This window comes from Otolemur garnettii, unplaced genomic scaffold (genome assembly GCF_000181295.1).
Source record: "Otolemur garnettii isolate 467f Iridium unplaced genomic scaffold, OtoGar3 scaffold00001, whole genome shotgun sequence".
NCBI lineage: Eukaryota > Metazoa > Chordata > Mammalia > Primates > Galagidae > Otolemur > Otolemur garnettii.
Window position 1 is genome coordinate 46,466,084 of NW_003852396.1, and position 26,810 is coordinate 46,492,893.

Here is a 26,810-nt window from a genome sequence, read left to right on the forward strand (position 1 = left end):
CCACCCAGCTACAGGAGGACACAATATCAGCTTATCAGCCTGGGCAGCTGAAGCCCTAAGATGGGTGTCAGTCAATTTTCAGGGAGACCAGGTGCAGTTGCTCTTCTGACCTTTGAAAACAGAAGGCCTTTTTCACAAAGGATCCCCACCTAGGGATTCAGGGTTATTGTGGGAGTCAGTGAGCTGGGGTCAATGTGGCAGAGTTCTGTGGCACTCTTGAGAGACTAGATCCCTCTTAAGTTACGAAGTGCCTGAGGTCAGGAAGGAGTTGAAAGGGTTTAATAGGGGTCTAGGACTGGTTGTTAGTAGAGAGCTTCGAGGGCAATGTGGTGTGTGTGTGTTTCCCTGCAACAGAGTACCTATGGGGGCTCTGGGTGGGTATTAATGGCTTCCTCGTAGTGGTCCCAGCGTCCCTGGGTCAGGGCATCTCGGATGGCCGTCTGGAGCGTCTTATCTCATCAGGGAACCAGTCCCGGGTTTGAAAGGAGAGGGGCGGGTGCCCACGCCCTTCTCACCTCAGAATGACCCAGGGGCTAGAGCCCAGACTTGTCTCAGAGCCCCCGCCCCTCGAGTGGCGTTCCCTGAGGGTGGAGCGTTGGCGGGTCCCCCGGGAACTGCAGGAATCCTGCCGGGCAGGCGCCCCCAGCGCCGGGGTAGAGGGAAGCCCGGCTCGGTGCGGGACTGGGAGGGGGGCGCCAGAATCAGGGCTTTTTAGGACCCAGCGCGGCGCCTTCCTCCGGGGGCGAGTGCGGCTGCGCGCGCCGTGTGCCCGTGGCCGGAGAGCGGCGGGCTGGACGCGGACCGCGCGAGCGAGCAAGCCAGCGGAGCAGCAGCCCGGGCGGCAGCAGCGTCGCGGCGGCGGCGGCCGCTCCGCGCCTCGCCTCCCGGGCCTCACCGGCCTCACCTCACCGCGCCCGGACCCGCCACCCCCGCCTCCCGGGCCCGACCTCCGCAGCCCCCTCGCCTCGGCCGGCAGCGCCCACAGCCTGCCCGAAGCGGGGAGCGGAGCGCGGGGCGTAGGGGCACCAGAGCCAGTGCCCGCTGGCCCCACGAACCAAACCCAGCTCAGAGAACCCCCGCCCGGCCCCGCGCAGCTCCGCAACCGCCCGGGAGCTGTCCCTTCAGCACCGCCGCGGGAGCCTCAGTCCGAGCGCAGCCCAGCAGAGCCCCAGCTCGAACCGGAGCGCACCGAGAGCAGCGCTCAGCGTTCGCCGCACCAAGCAACACCCCGGGTGCCCCTGCCCAGGGGGCCCGCCATCTCCTCCAGGAGGCGGGGAGAAGGAACGAGGAGGGCGGGCGGGCGGGTGCGCCCGCCGCCGGGGGGAGCAGGCAGCCAAGCAAGGAAAGAGGGAGGGATCCGAAGCCCGCCCTGCGTCCCAAGCTGCAGCCTGGCCACGCAGGGAGGAAGGCAGCTTCCATCTCCCCCGCGCCGAGAGCGCGCTGTGGCGACCACCGCACAGAGGAGCGCAAATTTCCCGGCCCCCTTTCCTCCTCTCCCAGTTCCGGGACCTGGTCTATCAGTCCGGCCCTGGGAGCAGCTGACCTTCCTCCTAAAAGCGTTGTGCCGATTTCTCCATTTTCCCCCTGAGATGGGGACGGGAGCCCGCCCCCCCAACCCTCTTTCCCCTCCTCCTGGGGCTCGACGCTGAGCGCCGCCCCCCTCCCTTCCTCCCTCCCTCTTTCTCTCCCTTCTTTCCTCCTCTGCCTCCTCCGCAGCCGGACCAGCTCCCTCCCACATCTGGCACCTAAAGACCCTTGGGATCCCGCGCACACTCCCTTTAACCGGCATCCCACAGAAAGCTCCCTGAGGGGCTTGGGTCGCTCGTTGGGGTGACCAGAGCCGCGGTCCTCTGTTCCCCCCGACGGCTGGGGGGAGGGGGGAGGAGGCTGCGCGCCCCCCTCCCCGGCGCCATCTCCCCCTGGCGGCCGCTCCCATGGGTGTCGGTGGGCCGCGCCATGCCTAAGGGGGAGCCGCGATGGGCCAAGGGGACGAGAGCGAGCGCATCGTGATCAACGTGGGCGGCACGCGCCACCAGACGTACCGCTCGACGCTGCGCACGCTGCCCGGCACGCGGCTCGCCTGGCTGGCGGAGCCCGACGCCCACAGCCACTTCGACTATGACCCGCGTGCCGACGAGTTCTTCTTCGACCGCCACCCGGGGGTCTTTGCGCACATCTTGAACTACTACCGCACGGGCAAGCTGCACTGCCCGGCAGACGTGTGCGGGCCGCTCTACGAGGAGGAGCTGGCCTTCTGGGGCATCGACGAGACAGACGTGGAGCCCTGCTGCTGGATGACGTACCGCCAGCACCGCGACGCCGAGGAGGCGCTCGACAGCTTCGGTGGCGCGCCCCTGGACAACAGCGCGGACGACGCGGACGCCGACGGCCCTGGCGACTCAGGCGACGGTGAAGACGAGCTGGAGATGACCAAGCGCCTGGCGCTTAGTGACTCCCCAGATGGCCGACCTGGCGGCTTCTGGCGCCGCTGGCAGCCGCGCATCTGGGCGCTTTTCGAGGACCCCTACTCGTCCCGCTATGCGCGGGTAAGTGACAACTTGCCCATCAGAAGAACAGGGTAGGGAACACAGCGTCCTTTGTCTGCGGGTAGGGGTGGCACTCCCAGTGCCCAGGGAGTTCAGAACTAAAAGGGGTGTGTGTGCTTCCGTATGGAAGAGAGAGGGTGACTCTTTGTGAGAGTGACTGGTTTGGGAAGTAAGAGTCGGTGTCTCTATTGCTGAATTTAATATGTATGAGTGAATATGAATGGGTGTGTTTGCGTGTATGAGTAGATTAGATTGTGTGTGCATATTTAGGCAAGTGTGGTGGTGTATATTTGGGTGGGTAAAGTGTGTAGTGAAAACGAGGGAGCACGTGTGTACATGCATGAGCACGAGTTCGTGCATATTTGTGTCTTTGCAGATGTACACTGTGACCGTGTGAACTGCCCTCTAGGATTTTAGTGTGGGGAGGGAAGTTGGGAGCTCCTCCTCCCTTCCAGGTAAGGGGGCATCTGGAGCCAGCCAGGACCCACCGGAGGGGGCCTTAAGCCTGCAGACGTGCTGGAAAGTAACATCTCCCTCCCCAGGGAGCAGCCTCAGGCAATTCTGAGGGTTGGGTAGTTGGTGTAGGGTGGGCTAAGGGGTGTGATCCTTCTGGAAGACCTGGAAGGTCTTCCTCCTTGTGGAAAGGGGAAGCTTTTGGAGGGGGTCAGTGGGCTTATGCCTGTGTTTCCTCTGAGATCTTTCATGGGGCAGAGAGGGGGTCCCTGACAGGGTTAGCAAGGAGAGGTGTGTGAGAAGTGGGCGTGTTCACCGGCTGTTGTCATTAGTATAGGGGCTTGTTGCCAGAAAGGACACCCTGTTGCTGACCTTGCCCCTCACATGGCCTCTCTGGATCAGTTTCCTCATCTGTAAAATAGGGGAGGGGATCCAGTGAACTCCAAGGGCCTTTGCTGTTGGAACCATCAGGAACTGAGCCCCAAAAGAGAGACTGGTGGCAGCCACCTACCCTGGAAGACAGACCTGGCCTTGGCTGGGCTCTGTTCTTAGACCTGAAGAAAGCCTGAGGCATGAGAGGGAGGGGCAGAATTGGGAATTTAAAGCAGAACCTCTTCTCCGGCCATGTCCCCCACCCTCAGGGAAAGCCCTGGCTCTACCCTTCTGTCCTCTGCTGCTGCTCCACACCCATCTCCCTCTTGAGCCAGGGAAGGGGACTGGGGAGGAGGAGGAATCAGCGGAGGGTCATTAGAGGAAGGCAACTCGGGGCCCCCAGACACCCATGGGCAGAGAAAGGCTGTGTTATTAAGGTAAGACACAGTACTGCATGGAGGGGGGATCAGCAGGTAAGAGTCTTATACCTTGAACCTTAGAACAAGGTTCTGTGTTTATGTGGGGTAATAGGGAGAGAGCCAGACCCTCCTGTTTTGCCACTGAGGACCCTGCCCAAGGTCACCCAGGGAGCTAGAGGCTAAGCAGGATTAGAATCCAATTTTCCAGGGACCCTGTCCTCCCCCTATCCTGACCACCAGCTCCTGCCATTCCCAAGTGGACTGGGACCCTCAGAGACCTCCCCTCCCCTCCACTTTCCTGATAGGCCACCACACCTAGAGGGTTATGTAACTGGAGTCTGTGGCTGAGCTGGGGGGAGGGGCTGGCAGGGGGGAGGGGAGGTTGAACCCTGCATGTTAGGGTAGGGGTAGGAAGCAGGCTGGGCCAAGGCCTGGGTTGGAGCGGCTGCCCATTCAGTCCACAGTCAACCTTGGACAGCATCCACCCCCTCCACCTTGGCCCCAGGAGCAAGGGACAGGCCTGACTTCCTCATTGTGGTCTCAACCTCCTGGTTGCCTAGCAAGAGGGTAGTTCCCTCACCCCACTCCCTGGACTCAGCACTTGCTGGTGCTCAGATCAGTGTCCCTCAGGGGAGGCAGTAGCCAGTGAGGCATGCTTCAGCCCCCTCCTCTGTCCATCCTGACCATCCCACTGGACATTTTCCTAAGCTGTGGGTGGTCCACACGAATGGGCCAGCTAGCGTGGTTTGAGGTCTTGTAGGATTCCAAAACCATACAGAAAAGTCTTGAAAATCTCTTTAAGTGAATGTCCATTGAAGAGCAGCCTTTAGGGGAAAAGCATTCAGGGGTGACAGGAAGTGGGGGTAACAGGAAGTGGGTGGGTGTTGGTATGTGTCCCCCTTCAGCCTGTCTGTGCCACTTCTGTCCCCAGTAGCCTCAGAGAAAGGCTGTAGTCCTTTCTGACTCGCTTGGGTAACAGATGAGGACACTGAAGCTCATGGGGGGCCTGCCCAAGGGTACATAGGAAGCGAGGAGGGCAGAGTGGGGATTAGAACCCAGGCTTTGGCCTCCTGCTGCCGGCCCAGCTGCATTGCGCTGCCTTTCTGCAGCTCATCTGCGCAGAGACCAGAGACCGGGCTGCCCTCCCTTCTCTCCCTCCATCTTTGCTCTGCTGCCACCGCTGTCACCTTGGCTTACCCTCCCCCACTCAGGCCTCCTCAGGGTGGTGGGTTGGGATTCAAGTTCTTATTCTGGATTCCAGGCCAGAACCCTGTGTGAGAGAGACATTGTATACATGTGTAAAAGAAAAGCTATAGTGAGAATCTCTGTAAGATTCCGTGTGAGTGTGAGAGACTTCGTGTGCCTGAGAATAAAAATATGTGTGAGTGAGACTGTGTATGCATGTTCAGCTGAGACTCTGTGAGATTCCGAGTCCCTGTCAGAGAAAGTCTGTGTGAATGTGAGAGAGGCGGATTCTGTGTGTTCTGAAAGATGAGCGTGTATGCATGCACGTGTGCGTGTATGTATGTGAGAGAGAGAATGAAACTGTGTGGGAGAAGCTGTGTGTGTAGAAGGAAGAGAGGCTGCATGTGGAAGAGTGATGTGTGCGTGAGATTCCAGGAATGCCCGAGAAACTTGAGGCAAGTGTGTCTGTGAGTGTATCACTGCACAGTGTGTGTGTGTACATGCAGCTTTGCGTGTGAGGCTCTGTGCATGAAACCATCTGTGCAGGAGACTGGGTATGGGTGGGGGTCATTGTGTGTGACACAGACTGTGTGTATGTAAGGCTGTATATAAGACAGTGTGTGACGGCATGGAGGGTGTGTGTGTATGTGAGAGAGAGAGAGATCCTGGGGTGTATGTCACTGTTGCTGCATGGGCTTGATGGGAGAGAGACCTTATGTGGCCTGGGTGTGAGTGTACCTCGAGGAAGGTGACATTCCAGAGTAGCTTCCTGCCTGCTACCTTAGTCTCCTGGGACTCCTGAGCTGCCCTGCTGAGGGCATTTCCCATTCTTAATAGAAATACTGTTCTAGTCCAGGCCAGTTGTTGGTGTGTGGGCAGGATGGAGAGGTCACCTTTCTCTGAGAGCTGCCACCCCTCCTGGGATGTGGTGTTAGCCCAGAAGATAAAAGCTGCTTGGCTGGGGTGGAGGGTGCCCATCTGGGCTCCTAAGGGGTGATAGTGCTAGCTGGAGCAGCTGCTCCCCTCTTCTGTGCTCTGGGCACCAGCTTGAGGGCTGAGGGATGGGGAGGCGAGCTAGGACATGGGCCAGCTGGTGTTTGGGGGGGAGGTACCATGCCCCAGACACACACAGCATAAGGACAATGCTGTTGCTTAGCGGTAAGGCTGTGAAGGAGCCTCGTGAGAACTGTCCCCGAGGATGTGATGCTGGGGCAAGCTTTGAGGGGCATATAGGAGTTAGCCAGACAGAGGGCAGAGGATAGAGGACAGGCAGTCCTCACGTGCAGTAGAGTGTGTTGGGACAGCCTGGCTGGAAAACTGCCCTGGACCCTGGCTTTTGCCTGTGATTTGTATGTCCTAGGCAGGCGTATTGTCAGGCCAATGGTGGTCCCTGTGCTACAGGCCAGAGAGTGTCGGAAGTATGTGTGGGGAGTGTGTATGTGTGGAGGGAGTGACATCTGTCTGCCAGAGCCTCTTGACCTTCCAAATACCAAAAAAAAGACAATGTCTCCAAGCTAGGAAACCCCACCTCTGTCCACCCCGCTGCTTACCTCTCCTCTCACCCTTTGTCCTATGCCCAGTTTTTGCCTCATCCTCATCTCTTTGGGACCTGATGCAGACCTGAACCCCTCCCCACCAGCTCCCTGGGAATTCACCTGCTATCTGCAATGAAGTGCCCAGCCAGAGACTTCTATTCCTCCCTTGGGTCCTAGCTGACACAGGGCTCTTAGAGTCTTGGTTTGGCATATGCAGGGGTAGAGACAGAGCTGTTACAAGGGACCTAATCTCAGAGCCTGCACCCTCAGACCAAGGACCCACATCAAGTTATGGTAACATGTGAAGGAGACCCCTGAGTGTAGAGAATGGGCTGGATGTACTTCCCTCCCAGCCACCCCAAGGCCCCATCACAGTGCGTCCCCTGTTCACTATTCTTCTCCTTTCTGTGTTCCTTGTGCAGAGGTCCTTAATGTCTTTGAATGGTGCCTCCAACTTCTGGTCCCAAGCACTTGGTTTGTGCTTTTCATTCCTGGTCAGAATCCTTCAGCCTCTTCACCACTAGATGGGTAGAGTGATAGAACTGACCTTGGTGGGTTGATATAAAGGTGAACAGCCACAATCCTGGCATACAGTAAATGCTCAATAAATGTTGGCTGCTGTTATTCCTGTTGGTTGTATCATCATTTTACCTCTAGATTCTGTCCTCTCCCTTCCATCTTCGCATCCACCATCCCAGCTTAAGCCACCATTGTTGGCTTGTGTCTACCTCCCCAAAGCTTTTTGCCTGCTTTCCTGCCTCCAGTCCCTGGCCCCTCCAGTTTTCTCCACCTGGCAACCACAGGAGTCTTTTCAACTCACAGATCTGTTAGATTACCACCTTGCCTACTTAGCACCCTTCACTGCCACTACTCCAGCCCAAGCTGTGGCCTCCCAGGCCCTGCCTGTTTACCCAGTTCAATCTTCCCTGGCCTGACTTTGCCCATGGCTTACTCAGCTCCTGGCCTCCTTTACAGATGCTCGAATGTGCCAGGTACTCCTGCCTCAGGGCCTTCGTGTATACTATTTCCTCTGGGACTGTCTTTCCTCACAGTTCACCCCTCTTCATCCCTCATACCCACCTTAAACATCAGTTCCTGAGTGGTGTCTTTGCCAGGTCAGAGTTCAGAACAGGGAGGGAAGCTCTCCAATTTGTAATAAAATGTTCCTTAGCAGCCTTGCTTGGTTCAGGTTTGTTTCCTCCTCCAAACTCTAAGTGTCTTTTATGCCCACTCTAATAGGAGATATTATTATGACAGATGAGGAAGCTGAGGCCTAGAGAGAAGTGCTTTACCTGAGGTCATATGTGGGCGGGTTAGCCAGGAGGGTGGTTCAGAAACCTGTGCCTCCTAACTCCTGGCTTGAGGGGTGCTTTGTGTCACATAGCCTAGAGAGTGTTTGGAGTCTGGCACGCTGGGGGCAGGAGTCTGTGCTCCCTGGCTCTGAACAGGAGGTCTGACAGCTGCCAAAAGCTTTGGCTTAAGGCTCTTAGAAGTAAGGGGCTGTCCAGTGGGGGCTCATTCCAGGGCCCATTGCCTGACTGGGGATCTTGAGGCCTCCCACGACAGCTGAATATAGTGCATCTGCTATTCTGAGCAGTCTCATGACCAGCACATTCACTCTGGACCAAAAGGTCAGGGCCTTCAGCCACTGCCTCCTGTCAGCTCCTAAGCTAGCCTAGCCACCACTTCAGCCTGAGCTCCTCATTCCTTGCCTGTAGGAATGAGAAAAAGGAGTGTTTGCCTTATTCAGGGGAACCACTTGGGTGGGAGGGACAGCTTTGCATGTACATGGAGCTGTTGGAGCAGACAGATGGAAACTTCCAAGCCACACGTGGTCACTACCTTTATCTTCTCAGAGAGAGAATGACACTTGCCCAAGACCACTCAGGGAATCAGTGAGACTCAAACTCACAGCCCAGGCCTCTGAGTCCAGGGCCTGGCCATCTGTATGTCTTTTGATTCTCAGTTTTAGAAAAATTTCAAACCTTACCTAGGTATGCTGCTCTTCTCCTGTCCACTCCGACTTCCTTCCCCAAGGGAGGTAGCATAAACAGTCACTTGCCATTCAGGACCCAGCACAGCTGGTTGAGATCTTCTCAGGCCAGTCAACCCAGACTTGACCTAAATCTTTAGTATCCCCCCAAGCAAGAATTTCCAGAACCCTCTTCCTTTCTTGAATCAAAATACTAATGGTTCCTACTTGCTAAAGCACTTCCTATGTGTCCAACACCATCATAAGAGCTTATGGGTTCCCATTTAATTCTCACCAGATTTTTGTGGGATGGCTTTATTATCATTGTGTCAAGGAGACTGTGTCAAGGCAAGGATGCTGAGCCTTGAGGAAGGTAAATAACTTATCCAAGGTCACTTAGCTCATGCATGATGGAGCCAGTAGTCACACAGGGGCCTGACACCAGAGCTCTGTCCATAACTACTGTACAATACTGCCTCCTGTCCATATTCCAGGGAAGTGGGGTCTATGGCTTGGAGTTCCATCTGGTTCTCTGCCTCCCCACCATACGTTCTTTCTCAACAACCTGTCCAGGGATCCTGCTCAGCAAGTCCTAGCTTCTGGACAACTGCACATGAGAGCCTTGTCTGGCTGGGCTTGAGGGCTCAGGGAGTGCTCTGGTGGTCCCAAGGAAGGTTTTGCAATGGCTCCTCACCTTTCCTCCCACTCCCATCCATATAGGCCCTGTGACTCCATATGGCCTGGAGAGAAATGGCAGAAAGATTGGAAGAATGAGAAGTTATCCTATGTGATATGATACATGGTAGGAAGGCTGGCTGCTCCTCAGCTCAGCGTTTGAGGCCTTTTGCTGTGGAACCTGGCCAGAGCTCCTGCTGTTCCCTTCTGCTAGGCACCTCTGTGGCCTCCTCATCTTTACCTCTCATTTTAACCTTGGATCTTTGCTCATTTATTCCCCTTACTTCCCTGTTCTTTCGCTTTTTGCTGAACAAGAAAACCTATGCCTCAAAATCCCTAACACATAGCCTGTCTGTTTCTGCCTTTACTGACCACTTCCTTAGAGAGTCAGGGGTCAAGGTCGGGCACTGAATCTCCCAGCTTGCATGATTCAAGCCAGGGGTCCATAGGTCAGCTCTGGAGGCCTGGGGCGGGGGCAGGCAAGCCTCAGGATTAGAGACCGGCCCGGGTATGTGGAGAGATGAGGCCATAGGCCAGACTCAGTTTGTGGGCATTAGACATCTGGAACACAGCAAGATCTGTCGTCAGGCCACCAAGCCAACCGGGCTACCTTGGGCAAGTCCCATGGTCCCTTCAGGCTACAGTTTTTTCACCTGTAAGATACAGAGGTTCTCTAAATGGCCACTAAGACTCTTCCCAACTCTGACATGCTGAGAGTCGAAGAATTCTGGGCTTCAGCTTCCCAGAGGAGATGAGAGAATCAAGTTAGTCCTTCCCTGTTTCTCCTTCCCTATCTCAGCATAGCTTCTCTCTCCAGGACACTCTCAGCAGCAAGAGCCCACACACCCCAGACCCCAGGAGAGCTCCCATGGCTCCTCTCCAGGACACGTGTGAGCTCTCCTGGCAAGGGTCCTGGCACTAAGTGGGTAGGATCCCAGGGGAGGGGTCTAAAGAGCTTCTTCCTAGGTTCATTCAGACTTCCTCATCCTGTTCTTTGATTTATTCATTCAAGACTTAGTAATCACCTGATAGGCTAACCCCCAGCCCTCTGGAAGGCACAGACCTGAGGGGCACTACCTCTTCAGGGTGTGCTTGCTCAGGCCTGTGAGCTGCACCTGTTGCCCTCTTGTAAATAAAGGCCCTTGTCTTGGCTGTCTGCCCTCAGGGAGTTGCAGAAAGGCCCATTCCAAGGGAGGTACTGTGCTGGCTAGAATGGGGTCTGTGGGGACAGCTTCAGTGGTGTGTGGGCACTGTGGGGAGGGGGTAGAAGGGATGGGTGCTGTGCTGCACAGGGCCCGGGCTGGGAGGGGTGTTTGCAGTAGCTGCTATGTGGGCTGGAAGGGTGGTTGCTGGAAGAGTCCACCTATGGCTAACCCTGGGTGCTTCATAAAGCTTAACCTTCTGGGCTCTGTTCTGGGAAATTTGCTTCTTAGATCTGGGGAGGGCAAAGTGTTTACCTAACTCCTAGGTGCTAATGCTTGGTAAGGGAGAAGGAGAAGAAGAATCACTATAGTGGGGTCTGGGGTGTGTGGGCTCTTGCTGCTGAGAGTGGGGCCCTCTGATCAGCAGCATCACTCAGACACTTGTTAGATGTGAAGTTTCAGGCCCCGCCCCAGACCTGCTGATTCAGAATCTACATTTTAACAAGATCCTCAGATGATTCATACACATTAGAGGCTGAGAAGTGCTGATGCAGGCGATGGTTCCCAGTGGAGGGGAAGGAGCAGGACGCAGAGATTGGTGTGTGCAGGTTGGCAGAGCTTCCCAAGAACTCTTCTCCTTCCTGTGGCCAAGACGTGTAGACAGCAGAGTGACTGATGGCCTGGGGTAAGGCCTGTCGCAGTGATTTGCAACTTCATCCAGTTACTGGAAAACCTTGGGAGTCATCCCCTACCCCTCTCTTTCTCTCACACATCAGCAAATCCTATTGTCAGAATCTGCCCACCTCTCATCTTTTCCGTGGCCACCTTACTGGTTGACACTGTGGTCTTCTTCTCTCACCTGGATTCTTCTCTGGCCAAGGCCTCCTAATTGTCCCCTGCCTCTGTCCTGCCTGCCTCTATCCCATCACTGCAGCTTCTCTGAGGGGTAAGCTGGCAATGCTGGCAAAATCCTGGCGAAACAAGTCAACCCTCTCTGCTCTGCATTGGTCTCCTGAGAACTCCCCACCTAGCCCCCCCGCCCAATGCTCTGCCTTTCCCAGCCTCTACCCTTCACTCCTTCCAGCTCTGTGGCTTTCCTCCTCCTACAGCTGAGCTGAGCATCTGCCTCAGGGCTGAGCCTCTGCCTCAAGATCTGTACTCTGGCTGCTCCCTGCAGCCAGCTCAGAGGTTCACACTCAGACCCTCTCTAGGTCTGCTCAGATTTCGCCTCTCCCACCCCTACTGCCTGCGCACTTTCCTGTTTTCTCTCTGGTGCCACCATCTAGGTGTGATACATTTTACTTATTTGCCTAATTGTGTTTCCTCCACTAAAATGTAAGTTCCATGAGGGTAGGGAATTTTGTCTGTTCTATCAATCACTCTGTTTCTAACCTACAGCAGGGCCTGGTGCAAAATGTGGGCTAAACAGATTTTTATTGAAAAAATAAGCAGCATGGGGTTCAAGACTTGAGGTCAGATACTAGCTGACCTCTTCCTTCCTGGCCTCCCTCCTCCAAGCCTGCAGCCGAGATGAACAGTCAGTCATAGGCTGGGGCAGACCCTACACGCCTCTGTCACTACGCAGGCTCAGAAGAAGCTCTTCACATCCTGGTCCCTCTGTCTTTCTAATCTTCTCTTTCACTTTGCTCCAGCCCAGCCATCACCCCCTGCAAAGGCTCCAAGGCCGAGAGAATATTTCCAAAACCAGGATGCACAAGTTTTCCAGCCTTCTTGGTCCAGCCTAACCCCCAATCTGACTTCTCATGGACTCTTTTTCTCCTGAAGGCCAGCCAGGTTCTTCTCCTGCCTCTCATTCCCCATCTCCCTCCTCCCCTTTTCTGTACCCTCCTTGTCCCCTTTTCCTCTGTCAGCTGTGTTTGTGGGAAGTTCTAGGCATTAGTCACTGGCTTTCAAAACAGACTCCTCCTCTTGAAGACCTAGGATGTTTTTTGTCCTAAATCACCTCCTTTGAGCTGAGCCTGGTCATGCGTTCAGAAGAAAGTGTGTGGGCTCCAGTGTCCCCCCACCGTTTCTTGGCTGTTTGACCTTGGCAATGTGATCCATAGCCTCTTTCCCTCTCAAGAGCACAGTCTCTTATACCAGGAGGGCTTCCTTCGAGTCCTAGCACCACTACTTTCCAGCTGTGTGACCTTCCTTGGACAAGTTTCCTAACCTGTCTGTGCCTCGAGAGAGGGATATTAATAGTACCTGACTCACGAAGAAGTTGGGAGGATTAAATGTGTTAAGCACTTAGCCCAGAACCCAGAACATAAGTGCTTAATTATTGTGGGTTCCATTATCTTCTTACCAACTCTTGGCCCTACAAGATCCATATCCTCAGCTTCCTTCTTCAGTGCCAGAATATACCTCCAAATACTTCTCCTAGGGTCACCTCACCTAACTTAGCCCCTAGGATCTCTTCTTCCAGAGTCTGTCTCTCAGGCGCAGGTTTCAGGGGCATCACCCTGTGAGCCTGAACTCTTTCTTGGTCCCCCTGAGAACCTTCTATGGGTCTTCAGCCAGTGGTGGCACCCTCTGTACCTCAGTCTCCTTATCTTTTGTAATGGGCTGCTCATCCTCCCTCCCCAGGTGTGGCACGATATGAGCGAGATAGATGACTGGGCTTCTGCCTGCTTGGGTAAGGGGAGGGCAGACCTCTGACATCAGGTCCTGGTTGGGAGCCATGCACCAGGACCCAGATGCAAGCAAGAATACCACTGTAGTGGAGCTGGCCAGCAGGGCCGTGCATTACAGCTCTGGGAGTGAAAATGTCCCCTTTTTCAAGGGGATCCTCAGATACAAGGAGGACCCCAGGGATGCTGGAGGATGGGGACCCCTTTTGGTGCCCATGGGCAATATTCACTCTGAAGCTGGGCTGCTCCGCCAGGCTGACGCCAGGCTGGGTGGGGACAAGCTAATATTAGCTGGGGCAGCCCCAGACAGCTGAGCTCAGTGGGCCTCAGCAGCCAGCCTCACTGGGCCCAGGCTCAGATGCAGCTGCAGTGTGAGCCATGGCAGCCAAATGAAGCCTTTCTTACGCCCATGCAGGGCCTCAGACACCCCTTTTACCCTGACTTGCTCTGGACTTTCACTGCTGGCCTGGCAGTCCTGTTCCCATTGCACTGGGGCTGGTTCCTGCTTGCAAGGCCATGCCCCTGCCCCTGCCCCTGCCCACAATGTCCCTCACCTCACTTCTTCCCTGCCCACTGCAGCACAGGAGGGAGAATCGCTACCCACTCTGCATGTAGCTACAGTCTGTGAGTAGTTTCCCTGCCAGGGGCTGCTGTTCACACTCATTCCTTCACCCATCCAGTAAATATTTGTTGAGCATCTACTATGTGGCAGGCATTGCTGTAGAAGCTGGGAATAGAGGACAAAACAAAACAGCCCCAAATCCCTACTCTCGAGCTTTTCATTCCAGTGCAGGGAGCATGAGAAGAAGCAAGTGGCTGCATAGACAAGAGTGCCAGGGGCAGTTCTAAGTCACTGGGCAGGTCATATTTCAGCAAAACCTTGAAGGAGGTGAGGAGGAGAGCCATGTGACATCTAGGGAACAGGAAGAGAGACAAGACATGCAATGCCTAATGTTCTAGGCACAGTATGGATGGAGGTGTGGGCTGGGCTTAAGGAGCCAGGGGACCATGGTGGGTCAGAAAGGGTAGCACCTGCCTCCCCTCCTCCCCCCCCGAGACACGCTGGGCTCCCGACAATTCGGTCTGGGCCTAGCCGGCCTGCCCTCATGGGTCCCCTGAGCATGCTGGCCCTGGGCTCAGCTGTGCTTAACGTTTGTTCCCACTGCCGTCTGCCCTCCTCCTGTGGCCACCAGAGCCTGCAGAGGCTGAACCTCCATGGATGCTTCACCATAATGGGGGGCCTCTGTCCTCTTCCTGAAGTCCAGCCATGCCCAGTGGGAGATGGTGGGGCCACATAGGTCTACTACCACGCTGGGAGTGAGCTGGATGTGGAGCTAGAGAGAAGTTGGTGAAGGAGCCAGGAGGCCAGAGCCCCTACCAGGCAGAGATCTTACCAGCTTGTTCTATCCCACAGCCCTCAAAGGTGCTCACCTGGGTCTCACCACAGGTGTGCTGAGAGAAGATGGTCAGCAGTAGTTATGGGCCAGACTACAGCCAGACTGCCTGGGCTCTGCAGCTGTGTGACCTCTGTAAGCCTCAGTCCCCTTAGCTGTAAAGGGACAGGAGTCTGCACTTCAAAGGGCTACTGTGAGAATCCACTGAGATAAGATCTAGAAAGCCCTTCAGCACACATAGGTATACAAGTGATAGCTGTGATCATTGTCACCATCTCTGCAGGATGCCCTGCAGACATATGGGCCTCTCCCTACCAGGGAGGTCCTGAGAATATGAACCTACCTAATGGCTACAAAGGGGCTTGCTGGAACTGGGGCTACTGCGATGGGGACCCAACCCTGCTGGGTTCCATGGGGACCTTCTCTGCCCATCCATGTGGTGGGGAGGAAAATAGGGCTTTCTTGGGCCTTATCTCTATGGCAAGGCTGTGAACATACCTCAGACCACAGCTACCCGCCAGGGGCCAGCATGTCACCACTTAAAGATGAATTTTTTATGCTCTTCCTCAGGGGCTCACGGAGTAGCAGTGAAGAACATTGTCTCCTGCTGGGCCTCCTGGAGCCAGCCAGAGCCCTGGGCTAAGGGACAAGGGCTGGGCTCTTGTAAGCCTCTGTGCTATAGCTGCTGGGGGGGGCGTGGGGTGGGCCCTCTGCAGGTTGCTGTGGGTGCTTCTGAATTGGCCACTGACCAGCCCATGCACCTGGACCAGAGTCTTTGCCTTTCTGGGCCTGAGCATCCTCTTCTTTCAAGTGTGCATAATGGTTTTGGAAAATCCAGCCTAACCAGTGGAGGGCCATATGCAGGAAGAGACCACTGTTGCAAGTGCAGAGGCAGTGTGGGGAGGAGACAGAGGAGGAGCACAGCTCTTTGGGCCTGGCCAGGCCTGGGTTCCAGGCTCTCTTTGCTGCAGTGGACTCAGGTAGGTGGTGTCTAGCTGAGCCCTAGTTTCCTCATGTATGAAATGGGGATGACAGTTGGTACTTCACAGGCTGTGCAAAGCCCCCAGCATAGTGCCTGGCACGTGGGAGGCACTTACAAGGGCTGGATCCAGTTCCCCAGGGTACCATCATTGTACGGTCCTGGGTTCAGATTCCTTGGGGTATCATAAGGGCCTGGCTCAGGCACAGAGACAGGGAGGAAGGCTGTGGAAGCCTCATTGGGTGGCCTCACAGCCTCAGGGACATGAACCACTGTCACCAATGATATATTTAGCAACACAAAGGTCAGAAATGCCAGGCGCTGGCTTCCCTTCTAGGCGTCAGGAATCGTGTCTCCCAAGGCCTGGCTGTCACCAAGCAGATATTTTTTTTCTGTCTGGCAGTCTGAGGATTGGAGTAAAAGCCTGGGAGTTTGGAATCACGGTGGCTTACTCTGGCTTGCTGAGTCTTTCGGGATGTCCCCAGCCTTTTGCAAAGTGTGTTGTGCCACCCTTGGAAATCCCACCCACCCTGCCTTTCCAGACCACCCACCCTTGGCCACAGAGCACATCAACCATTCCCCAGTGTGCTCTGCCTCCCTGCCTTTGCTCTTCTGTTGCCTCCACTGAGAATGCCCTCTCTGCATATCACAGCTACATCCTGCAAGGACCCTCTTCTTGAAGAGCCTGCTCTGTCCTTTGAGCTTTCAGAAATCTTTTCCCGTCTGCTTTCAGGCTCTGCTGAGTTTATATGTCTCCTGGTCTCTGAGGATCAGGTTAGGCAATAGCTGTGACTGTTAGGCAATAGGCAATCAATCAATCTTTGCTAAAGCAACACGCCCCACAACAGCTCTCGGAGGCTAAAGGATTAGATGTTATAACTACTTTATTGATGAAGGGAAAATGGGCCAGACAGATTATTTTATTTTTCCCAGACCATCCAGTTAACGAGTGGTAGGATTAGATCCCAGGTCTTCTTTTGAAAATTAGGTCAATTAGAGCCATGCCAGTACTCCCCCCTGCTCGAGTATGCTGTGGCTCTGTGGGGCTGGATGGACAGATGAATGATGGACAAATGGAAGAATGAATAGTAAGATGCATGGATGTGGATGAACAGGTGGCAGGAAGGACATATGGATGGACAGATAACACAGCAGAGTGGGTAACTCTGCATCGGTAAACAAACAGATGGGTGGAAGGATGGATGTATACATGTCCAGTTGTTTGCCCCACCTCTCATTAGATAAGAGCATTCTGGAGAATGGGACTGGAAAGTGCGGACATCAGGATAGTAGTATGAAGTGAATATGTGTGCGGAAAGTGGGATTTCCAGATGCAGGGGGCACGATGGCTTGTGGATTAAGAGAGCTGGGAGCTGGTAAGGACTGGCCCATTCCCAAAGGTGAGAGGCCCTGAGGGAGGAGAACCAGGACCAAGGGGATGTTGCAAGCAGAACTATGGGACAGGGGAGGCATCAGGGCCCAGGATTTTCCAGACTTCACCTTTCCCTGCAGCCACCGGAGGGGAGTCAGTGAGTGGGGAATTGGCCTCTGAACCCTTGGCCATGGGAGCACAACAGTGGTTTCACTCTGTCCTGGAGTGGGGAGGCCACTTTTCCCCCTCTGGTCCTAACCTTGGTGAGTGAGAAGCTGTGATAGGCCAGGCAAGGTGTGTTCTGGGAGGGAGTGCAGCACTGCTGGCTGGAGATAGGGTGCTGAGCCGTGGGTCCTCCTGAGGCCCTGGAAGACTCTGGCTCTGATAGACTGAGATCTCACATCTTCCCACTGCTTTTTGCTGTCAACCCGGAGGCTCCAGCCACGAGCCCAAAGGCTTTAGCTCTAATTGCGCAGCAGACCAGTAAACATAGGCATGGGTGGCCAATGTTGAGCTTGGTGGAGCCTGGAAGCTTAGATGTTTCTAGCTTGGAGCAGATTCATCTCCATTTGCGCAAGGAACAACGCTGTGAGCTCTAGGCTCCCTCCCAAAGCCCTGCTCTAGCATTCCCCAGAGCCAAGCTGCACCCCCCTACGCATACTCTGGCCCGGCGATCTCCCTGGGAAACCAGGTCCCAATGAGAGTGCCTGGTGTGCCGCTAACTGCTCATTACAGTCACGGCTGCAGCTAAGTATAGCTCCAGCACACACGAGACCAAGACAACAAGGGAAAGTCTTCCCATAAAAAAGCTCCACATGCAAACACGCAGGCATCTGCACACATGCACTCCCCACACTCATGCAAACCTATGGCCTTGCACGCATGGACACATATTTGCCCTGACACAAAGCTTCATCTGTATGCTCATTTGTTCAATAAATGTTTCGTAGTAAGGGACTAGGAGAGTGGTTAACAGCATGTGTTCTGGAGTCAGACAAAACTGGGTTTCAAATTCTAGCTCTTCCACTTCTCAGTTGCATGACCACGCAGCTTACTTAACCTCTCAGGAAACTCACCTGAGTTTCTTTGTAAAATTGGGATGGTGACCACAGAGTGGACATCAGAGCTGGTGTAGGTGTAAGTGAAATGGGACATGTAAGAGCACTTAGTGTGGGTCTGGCTCAGAGTAAGCGTCAGTGCACTGGAGGTGTCTTCATCATCCCTATTGAGTACCTACTCTGTGCCTAGCTCTTGGCTTAGCTATGCTCTTATTCCTGGAGATCGTGGTGGGGAGAGGCTACATTGGTGCACAGTAGGCTCTCAGTGTGTATGTGTTTGACCACTGAAGAATGAACAAGTGAGGAAAGCTGTAGCAATGGGTGGCTGCGCGTCCTTGCAGCTTTCTTCTCCGGAGGAATCTACTCTCACCTGTGTTGCATTCAGGCTGTGTCTCAAGTAGGATTTAGATGTTCTTGCAGGTAACACAAGAATCTCAGAGATAGAAGAAGAGCTGGAGGGTGTCTGGGCCACTCCTCATTTTGCAGATGGGGGAGTGGCGTACAAACACAGAGCAGGAAGCAGGTATTTTCCCAGGCCATTCAGCGGTCAGTGGCCCAGAGCCCAGAGTTGCCACCTTGAGCCAGCCTAGGCCAATGGCCTAGCATAATGGGTGGTACCTTGTCAGGGTACAGCCCTGGAGCCCTAGGCAGCTAGAGCCTAGAAGCTGGAGCTGGAGCCTGCTCGACCTACAGTCCTGGTCCTAGGCAGAGTTCCACCTGCCAGGGAAGGGACATGGGTCTAGCCTGGGTACAAAACAAGCTTCAAGATATGGAGGTACTGTCACTGTTCCCAACCTTTGAATAAGGCCTCTAAACTGCCTGGGCCATCTCCTCCTACATCACCTCCTCAAAAAGAAACTGACATTTCTTGCTGCTTTTTTAAGCCTAACCTGGCTGGGCCAGGCCCTGGCTTGGGATAGGGAGGGCGGGTGGTGCTGGGAGTCACACAGCCTTAATCTCTTCTCACCTTGAGTGATCTCAAGACGCTGGGAATAGACATGGTCTCATCTCCTCACCATGTGTCCCCGATTACAGATTCCCCACTCCAGCACTTGCATCCAGGTTTTGAATTCCATAATCCACTGCCAGTTCTGCTCTGTAGACAAGACTCGAGCTGTTGGATGACACCTTTAGCGGCTTCAGCTGGCTGGCCTGCTGGGAGGCGAGGATATGTCTGTCCTTTTTCTGGAAAGGATCCCTGTGACCTTGTGCCCATGCCCTGTGAATGACGTGTGCCACTCATGTTCATGGTCAGTGCGGGTTCAGGTCTTTGGTCATTGATTGTGCCTGTCAAGGAGATGAAAGTGATTGTGCTCCAGTGTAGACATGAGTCTCTGTCAATGAGTGTACCCATTGCCAGTGTAGACACAGGTCTGTTCTAAATCACTGTGCCTGGTGCTGGTATAACAAGCAATCTTTGCAGAGATTGAGCGTACCTGTTGCTGATGATAAGTAACTGTGTCCATGACCAGTTTAATCAAGATTTGTGCTAGAGATGCTTTTACCAGCGTAGGTAGAACTGCTGTCACTGTAGTCAGTGCTGGCGTAAGTGCAAGTCTGAAATCAGTGACCGTGTACATTGCCAATGTAGACACAGATGCAGTATCAATGAATCAGTGGTTGTGCGCATTGCCCGTAAAGACAAGGCACAGTGAGCACCAAAGTGGGGGATGCTCCCTTCTGAAGATGGCTGCAGGGAGGAAACTGCTGTGCCGAGTAATGCAGGGACTGAGACAGACAGACATAGGATGTATGTCTATGACCTTTTTCCCACAGATGGGCAAGACTCATGCTTAGCTGTGCTCCCCAGTTCTTGGGGAAAAGACCTCTCTTCCTCTAGGAGTTGGAGTGTTTGGCTGGGTATTCAGGCAGGTTCAGCTCTGACCCCTAGATGCAGCCCCCTCGTGGATCTTACATTCTAGAACAGTGGTTCTCAACCTTCCTAATGCCGTGACCCTTTAATACAGTTCCTGTGGGTCGCAACCCACAGGTTGACAACCACTGCTCTAGAGGGTATTGAGAACCGCTGTTCTAGAGGATAAAGAGAGACAAACAATAAGCATGAAAACTAAGTAAATTAGACAATGTGAATTACCAGCACTCAGCCAAGTAGAAAGTTAAAAGATGGGGGCCTGGTTTTAAATCCTGCCTGCCACTTCTGAGCATATGGGTTATTTATTTATTTTTGTTGTTGTTGTTGTCATTGTTGAAACAAAGTCCCACCCTATGCCCTGAGCAGAACACAAAAGAGTCATAGCTCACTGCAACCTCAGACTCAGGCTGTGGGCATTCTGCTGCCTCAGCCTCTGGAAGCCACTGGGATTATAGGCGCTCGGTGTGGTATGTGGCTGGGTTTTTCCTTTTTTTTTTTTTTTTTTAGGAGTTGGGATCTCACTCTTGCTCGGGCAAGTCATAAACTCCTGAGTTCAAGCAAATCTCCCTCCTCAGCCTCCCACAGTGCTGGGATTACAGGTGCGAGCCACCATGCTTTTTTAGTGTTCTTTTTTTCCTTCTTTTGTGTATGTCATAACCATTCTAAACCTCAGTTTTCTATTTTATTGTATATAAATTATATCTCAATAAAGGTAGGGGAAGTTAGTGTGTCAGAAGATGATATATGCTACAGGGGAAAATTAGAGTAAGGAGATTGGGGGTGCTGGGTGAGACTTTAAACAGGGTGGTCTGAGGCAGGGGGAGATGCCTGGGAAGGGCATTCTAGGCAGAAGGAATAGCTGGTGCAAGGGCCCTGGGGCAGACACATGCCTGGCATATTTGAAGAGGTGGGTGAAGATGATGGTGGTAGGAGAGGTTAGGGGGGGTAATGGACAACCAGATTGAGTAGAATACACAGGTCATTATGAGGACCTAGCTTCTCATCTGAGGAAGATGGGATCCAGTTCAGAGTTTTGAATGGAAAAGAAACACAATTGGATTTATGTTTTAAAAGCATCATCTAGATGCTGTGTTGAAAACAGTCCTAAAGCACCAGGAATTTTAGAAACTGAAAGACCAGTTAAGAGGCTATTATCACAACCTGGGAGGAAATTATGATGGCTAGGATGTGGGTGGTAATGGTGATGTGGAGGGGAGAGTGCAGATTCTGGATTTATCTTTGAGCACAGCCACCAGGACTTCCTTATAGGTTGAATGTGAAATGAGGCAGAAAGAGAGGTATCAAGGAAGACTCCTTGGCTTTTGGCAAGAATGTCCTGGAAGGATGGAGATGCTCTCTCATGAGATGGAGGGGATGTGGGATGGGAGTGCAGGGGTTAGGTTGGCATGGTGAGTTTCAGAGAGCTGTTGTAACTCCCCCTGGGGAGCCCAGGGATTTGGGTGCTGGAGCCCTGAGTTCAGGGGAAGGGCTGGGCTGGAGATAGCCTTTGGGAGTATGCCGTGTACTGGTATTTGAATGGCGACGGTATTTAAGTCATAGAACTAGAGGGATTGCTAAGAGGGCAGGTGTAAATAGAGAAGAACAAGGACAAACAGGAACAAGGCTCTAGGGTGCCCCGATATTTAGAGCCCAGGGAGATGGGGTTGGCAAAGAACACCCAGAAGGAACAGCCAGTGAGGTAGGAATCAAATCAAGAAAATGTGGGGTCCTGGGAAGTGGAAACCAAAAACAGGCAGTGATCAGCTGTGTCACATGCCACTGATGAGCCAAGGATACGAGTACACAAGATTGTTCCTGTTCTCTCTGCCTAGAATGCTTTTCCTTGCACCACGCACTTCCCCATCCTTCCTCTGTACAGTTGTCACTTCCTCCTAGAAATTGTTGTTAAAAAAAGCCTGTCAAATGCCCATGCGTTCCCCTTAAGGCCCTGTCACCTAACACAGGAACATATGTTCTTATTTGGTAATCTGATAAATGTAAGTCTCCCCCCACCCCCGCCCGTACCACACCCCTAGGTATGGCTGGTTTTGCTATGGCTGGGTTTGCTCACCCTACACCCAGAGCCCTGCACAACCCTGGGATAAGGTGGAAATATTTCTAGGAGACATGCATGTGAGCAGTCAACTCTTATCCCACCTGGGCTATGAGCTCTGCCCTCCCTGAGCTGTGCCTCTTGAGACCATATTTTTATTCCTTTCCCTCCAAATACGCTAATACATGCACACACACACACACACACACACACACACATATGCACATCCCAATTAGGAGTCGATGCAAACACACCAGTGGGCACTGAAGGAAAGTTTCCCTGTAAATTCCTGCTGCCTCCACTCCTAGCTCTTCTGTGGAGCTTAGAGCCTTAGATTTCTCATCTCCCAACTGGGGGCAATCAACACTGTTTGGCTGATGACTCAGTAGGGGTGTGTGGGGTGGTGTTCATAGAAGACTCAGAATATGAAGATGTGCTATAAACTGAAGAAGGCTGTGCCCATTGTTGTCATAATGGTAAGGCTAACATCTTCCTCCTAGGGCCACTTGAGATGAACGAGATTCGTAAGTGAAAGTACTAGAGCTGAGTGGTTTTGGAGTCAGAGAGACCTGGTTTCAAATCCCACCTGCCACTTCCAACCAAGGGGTTTTTTGGGACATGTCCTAACCACTCTGAAGCTCATTTTTTCTTATCTGCAAAATGAAGGTAATGATACCTCCCTTAGAGAGTTTTTAAAGATAAATGGGATCATGTTTGTAAAGTGCTTGGCCTCTGGTGAGCATGTTCTTATTACTGTGTAGAGGAGACAGTGAAGCTCAACAATGGTAAATAGTCTGTGGCCGAGGCCTTGAGGACGAACAAGGGTAAAGTGTGTCATCCTGCAGCTGCACGCAGTGAGTGCTTAACAAAAGCAGGCTCTGAAATAGCCCGGGGAGGTGGCCCAAGAGAAGGATTGCGAAGCAAGCCACAGGGCAGCCTGGCCTGCGGGAGAGATGTCTCAGGGTACATCCTGAGACTCACCTGCAGGTGCAGGCAGAGCTCCCCCTGGGAGGAAGAGGAGCAGGTGTGTTCTGGAGGCTCCAGAGGGCAGACCTGAGATTTTCAGGAAAGAGGGCAGGAGGTTGACCTAAACAAGAAAGAAATGCATGCCTTTCAGAGTTGTCCAAAGACCGAACCAGTGACTTTATAAGCTTCCCATCACTGGTGGTGACCAACAGAGACATCCATCTCAAGTTCACTGCAGAGGGGATCATTAAATTGCCCCTCAGAAGGCCTATACAGGCATACCTTGAAGATATTGTGGGTTCTATTCCAGACCACTCAATAAAGCAAGTCACACACATTTTTTGGTTTCTTGGTGCATGTTAAAGTTATGTTTACACTACACCACACTTTTTAAATTGTGCAATAGCATTGTGACTAAAAAACAATATACATATCCCAACTCAAAAATAGTTTTTTGCTAAAAATCATCTGAGCCTTGGGCGGCGCTTATGGCTCAAAGGAGTAGGGCACCAGCTCCATATGCTGGATGTGGCGGGTTCAAAGCCAGCCCTGGCCAAAAACAAAACAATCAACAACAACAAAAAACATCTGAGCCTTCAGCAAATTATATCTTTTTGCTGGTGGAGGGTCTTGCCTTGATGTTGCTGGCTGTGGACTGATCAGGGTGGTGATTGCTGAAGCCTGGGGTGGCTGTAGCAATTTCTTAAAATAAGACAGCAGTGAAGTTTGCCACTTCGATTGACTCTTCCTTTCATGAAAGAATTCTCTCTAGCGTCCAATGCTATTTGATGGCATTGTATCCACAAACTTCTTTCAGGATTGGAGTCAATTCTCTCAAACCCTCTGCTGTTTTATCAACTAAGCTTATGTCATATTCTAAATCCATTGTTGTCATTTCAGCAATGTTCGTGGCATCTTCACCAGAAGTAGATTCCATTGCAACCACTTTCTGTGCTCATCCATAAGAAGCAACTCTTCATCTTTTCAAGTTTCATCATGAGATTGCAGCAATTCAGTCCCATCTTCAGGCTCTGCTTCTAATTCTAGTTCTCTTGCTATTTCCATCACAGCTGCAGTTACTTCCTCCACAGAGTCTTGAACTCCTTGAAGTCATCCCTGAAGGCTGGGATCAACTTCTTCCAAACTCCCATTAATGTTGATATTTTGACCTCCTGTGAACCATGAAAGTTCTTCATGGCACCTAGAATGATAATTCCTTTCCAGAAGGTTTTCAATTTACTTTGCTCAGATCCATCAGAGGAATCACTGTCCGTAGAAGGTATAGTCTTATAATATGTATTTCTTTTTTTTTTTTTTTTTTTGAGACAGAGCCTCAAGCTATCCCCCTGGGTAAAGTGCCATGGCATCACAGCTCACAGCAACCTCCAACTCCTGGGCTCAAGCGAGTCTCCTGCCTCAGCCTCCCAAGTAGCTGGGACTACAGGAACCCGCCACAACGCCCGGCCATTTTTTGGTTGCAGCCATCATTGTTGTTTGGTGGGCCTGGGCTGGGGATTCAAACCCGCCACCTTAGGTGTATGTGGCTGGCATCTTAGCCGCTTGAGCCACAGGCGCCGAGCCTAATGTGTATTTCTTAAATAAGACTTGCATATCTAAATGACTCCTTATTCCATGGGCTGCACAATGGATGTTGTGTCAGCAGGCATGAAAACATTAATCTCTTTGTACTTCTCTATCACAGTTCTTGGGTGACCAGGCACATTATCAATGAGCGGTAATATTTTGAGGGAATTTTTTTTCCTGTGTAGTAGGTCTCAGCAGGTGGCTTAAAATATTCAGTAAACTATCTTGTAACCAGGTGTGCTGTCATCCAGGCTTTGTTTTTCCATTTCTAGAGCCCAGGCAGTGTAGAGTTAGCCTAATTCTTAATGGCCCCAGGGTTTTTAGAATGGTAAATGAGCATTGGCTTCAACTTCAAGTCACTAGCTACATTAGCCCCTCACAAGAGAGTTAGCCTGTCCTTGAAGCTTTGAAGCCAGCCAGCTACTTCTCTCTAGCTCTGAAAGTCCTAGATGACATTTTCTTCCAATAGAAGGCTGTTTGGCCTGGATTGAAAATTTATTGGTTCGTGTGTCCACCTTCATTGACTATCTTAGTTAGCTAGGTCTTCTGGACAACTTGCTGTCGCTCCTCCATCAGCACTTGCTGCCTCGCTTTGAACTTTTAGATAATGGAGATAGCTTACTTACTTAAAGCTCATGAACCAACATCTGGTAGCTTCCAACTTTTCTCCTGCAGCTTCCTTACCTCTCTCAGCCCTCATACAATTGAAGAGAGGTCCAGCCTTGCTCTGGATTAGGCCTCGACTTCAAGAAATGTCGTGACTGGTTTGATCTTCCACTGAAACTTTCTCCAAATCAGCAATAAGGCTGTTATGTTTTCTTATCATTGATAGGTCCACTGGAGCAGCACTTTTCATTTCCTTCAAGAATTTTCCCTTTGCATTCACAACTTGGCTGTTTGGCACAAGAAGCCTATATTTGGCCTGTCTGATCTTTCAATGTGCCTCATGACTAAGCTTAATCATGTCTACCTTTTGATTTAAAATGAGAGATGTACAACATTTCCTTTTACTTGAACACTTACTGCCCATCTTTGTGCTATTGATTGGCTTTATATCCATATTGAACTATTGAATGGGAAGGCCCTAGGAGGGAGAAAGAAACTGGCTGGTGGATCAGTGAAAACTCACACAACATTTGTCCTTTAAGTTTGCCATCTTATATGAGCTTGTTTCGTATATTAACATCAAAGATCACTGATGACAGATCACCATAATGGATATAATAATAATAATGACAAAGTCTGAAGTAATAACACAGAGACATGAAGAGAGCATGTACTGTTGGGAAAATGGTGTTGACTTGCTCAACACAGAATTGCCACAATTGGTAAAAGAACTTGAATTTGTAAAAATGCCACATCAGTGAAATGTAATAAAGTGAAGTGTCCCTGCGTACCCTCTATGGGTGCCTTCCTACTCACTTCCTCATCTGGGAGTCTCATTCATGTATTTCTTTTTCTTCTTGGTATTTTGTTTTTGTTTTTTGTTTTTTGAGACAGGGTCTTGCTTTGTGATCCAGACTGGAGTACAGTGACATCATCATAGCTCACCGCAGCCTCGAACTCATGGGCTCAAGTGATCCTACCACCTCAGTCTCTGGAGTAGCTGGGACTACCCCATGCACCACCACATCCTGCTAATTATTATTATTATTTTTAAAGAGTTAGAGTCTCACTATGTTGCCCAAGATAGTCTTAAACTCCTGGGCTCAAGTGATCCTTTTGCCTCAACTTCCCAAAGTGCTGAGATTATAGGTGTGAGCTACTACACCCAGTTTCATTCATGTATTTCTTATTCCAATCTGTGGCTTTTTCAAAAAAAAAAAAGTTTGAGGCACAACAGGCAAACTATAATAGAATCTTTGAAAATAAAGAAGAAAAAATAAAAGTAGTATAATGAAGAAGAAATAGCTGTATCCCAAACCCAGGGAAAGGATTAGCTCAGAATTGATTACTAAATTTAGCTGAGCTCCCTGGCAGCCAGAGCAAGAGAGTAAAAGAGAAGGGTTGCATGAGTCATCATTTACTAATAGAAAAGTGGACAGGTAAAGTAGGAGACATTGCTTATTCTAAGTCCTGAAATATATGATGAATGTCCCATGTTGGATACTGGTATTTCTCCAAGTATAAGATGTTAATGGGAGAGAGTGAGAGGGGACCCCTGGCTTTCCCCATATTTATTTGTCAGTGGATTGTCAGACCCGCAGGGGCAGGTGGGATGTTGATTCTGATTGGGCCGCCTGGGGCCACACACGAAGCCTTCTTGGACTGTGGAAGTGAAACTATAGGAAGCAGTCTGGGACAGCACAGCCCCACACCTCTGTGGCCCCAGGGCCCTCTGGGCTGGCTAGTGGCTAAGAACCACACTGGAGCCCAGATCCTGCTCATAGGGCACAGGCATGGCGACTTGAGCTGTGTGGCCTGGCTGCTTAGAGGGGCTGCAGAGGCAGGGCAGGCTGGTCCCACCACTGAGAACCCAGAGACCTCCACACAACACTTAGCCTCTCTAAACTCCAGACTCTGCATCTGAAAAGGAGTGAAAATAAAACTTCCCCTACTGAGCTGGCATGAGGTTTAAATGACAATGTATGGGAAGCTC

At 52.0% G+C, this 26,810-nt stretch overlaps 1 protein-coding gene across 1 annotated transcript in view; it reads left to right on the plus strand.

The window, feature by feature from the left end:
- Positions 1 to 1,842: 1,842 nt before the first annotated feature.
- The window catches only part of KCNC1 (potassium voltage-gated channel subfamily C member 1), a 46,400-nt gene continuing 21,432 nt past the window's right edge, over positions 1,843 to 26,810 (plus strand). Inside the window, exon 1 of the mRNA XM_003781150.2 lies at positions 1,843 to 2,546. Coding sequence (XP_003781198.1) covers positions 1,977 to 2,546 — 570 coding nt within the window. The 5' untranslated portion in view covers positions 1,843 to 1,976. The remainder of the gene's footprint in view (positions 2,547 to 26,810) is intronic.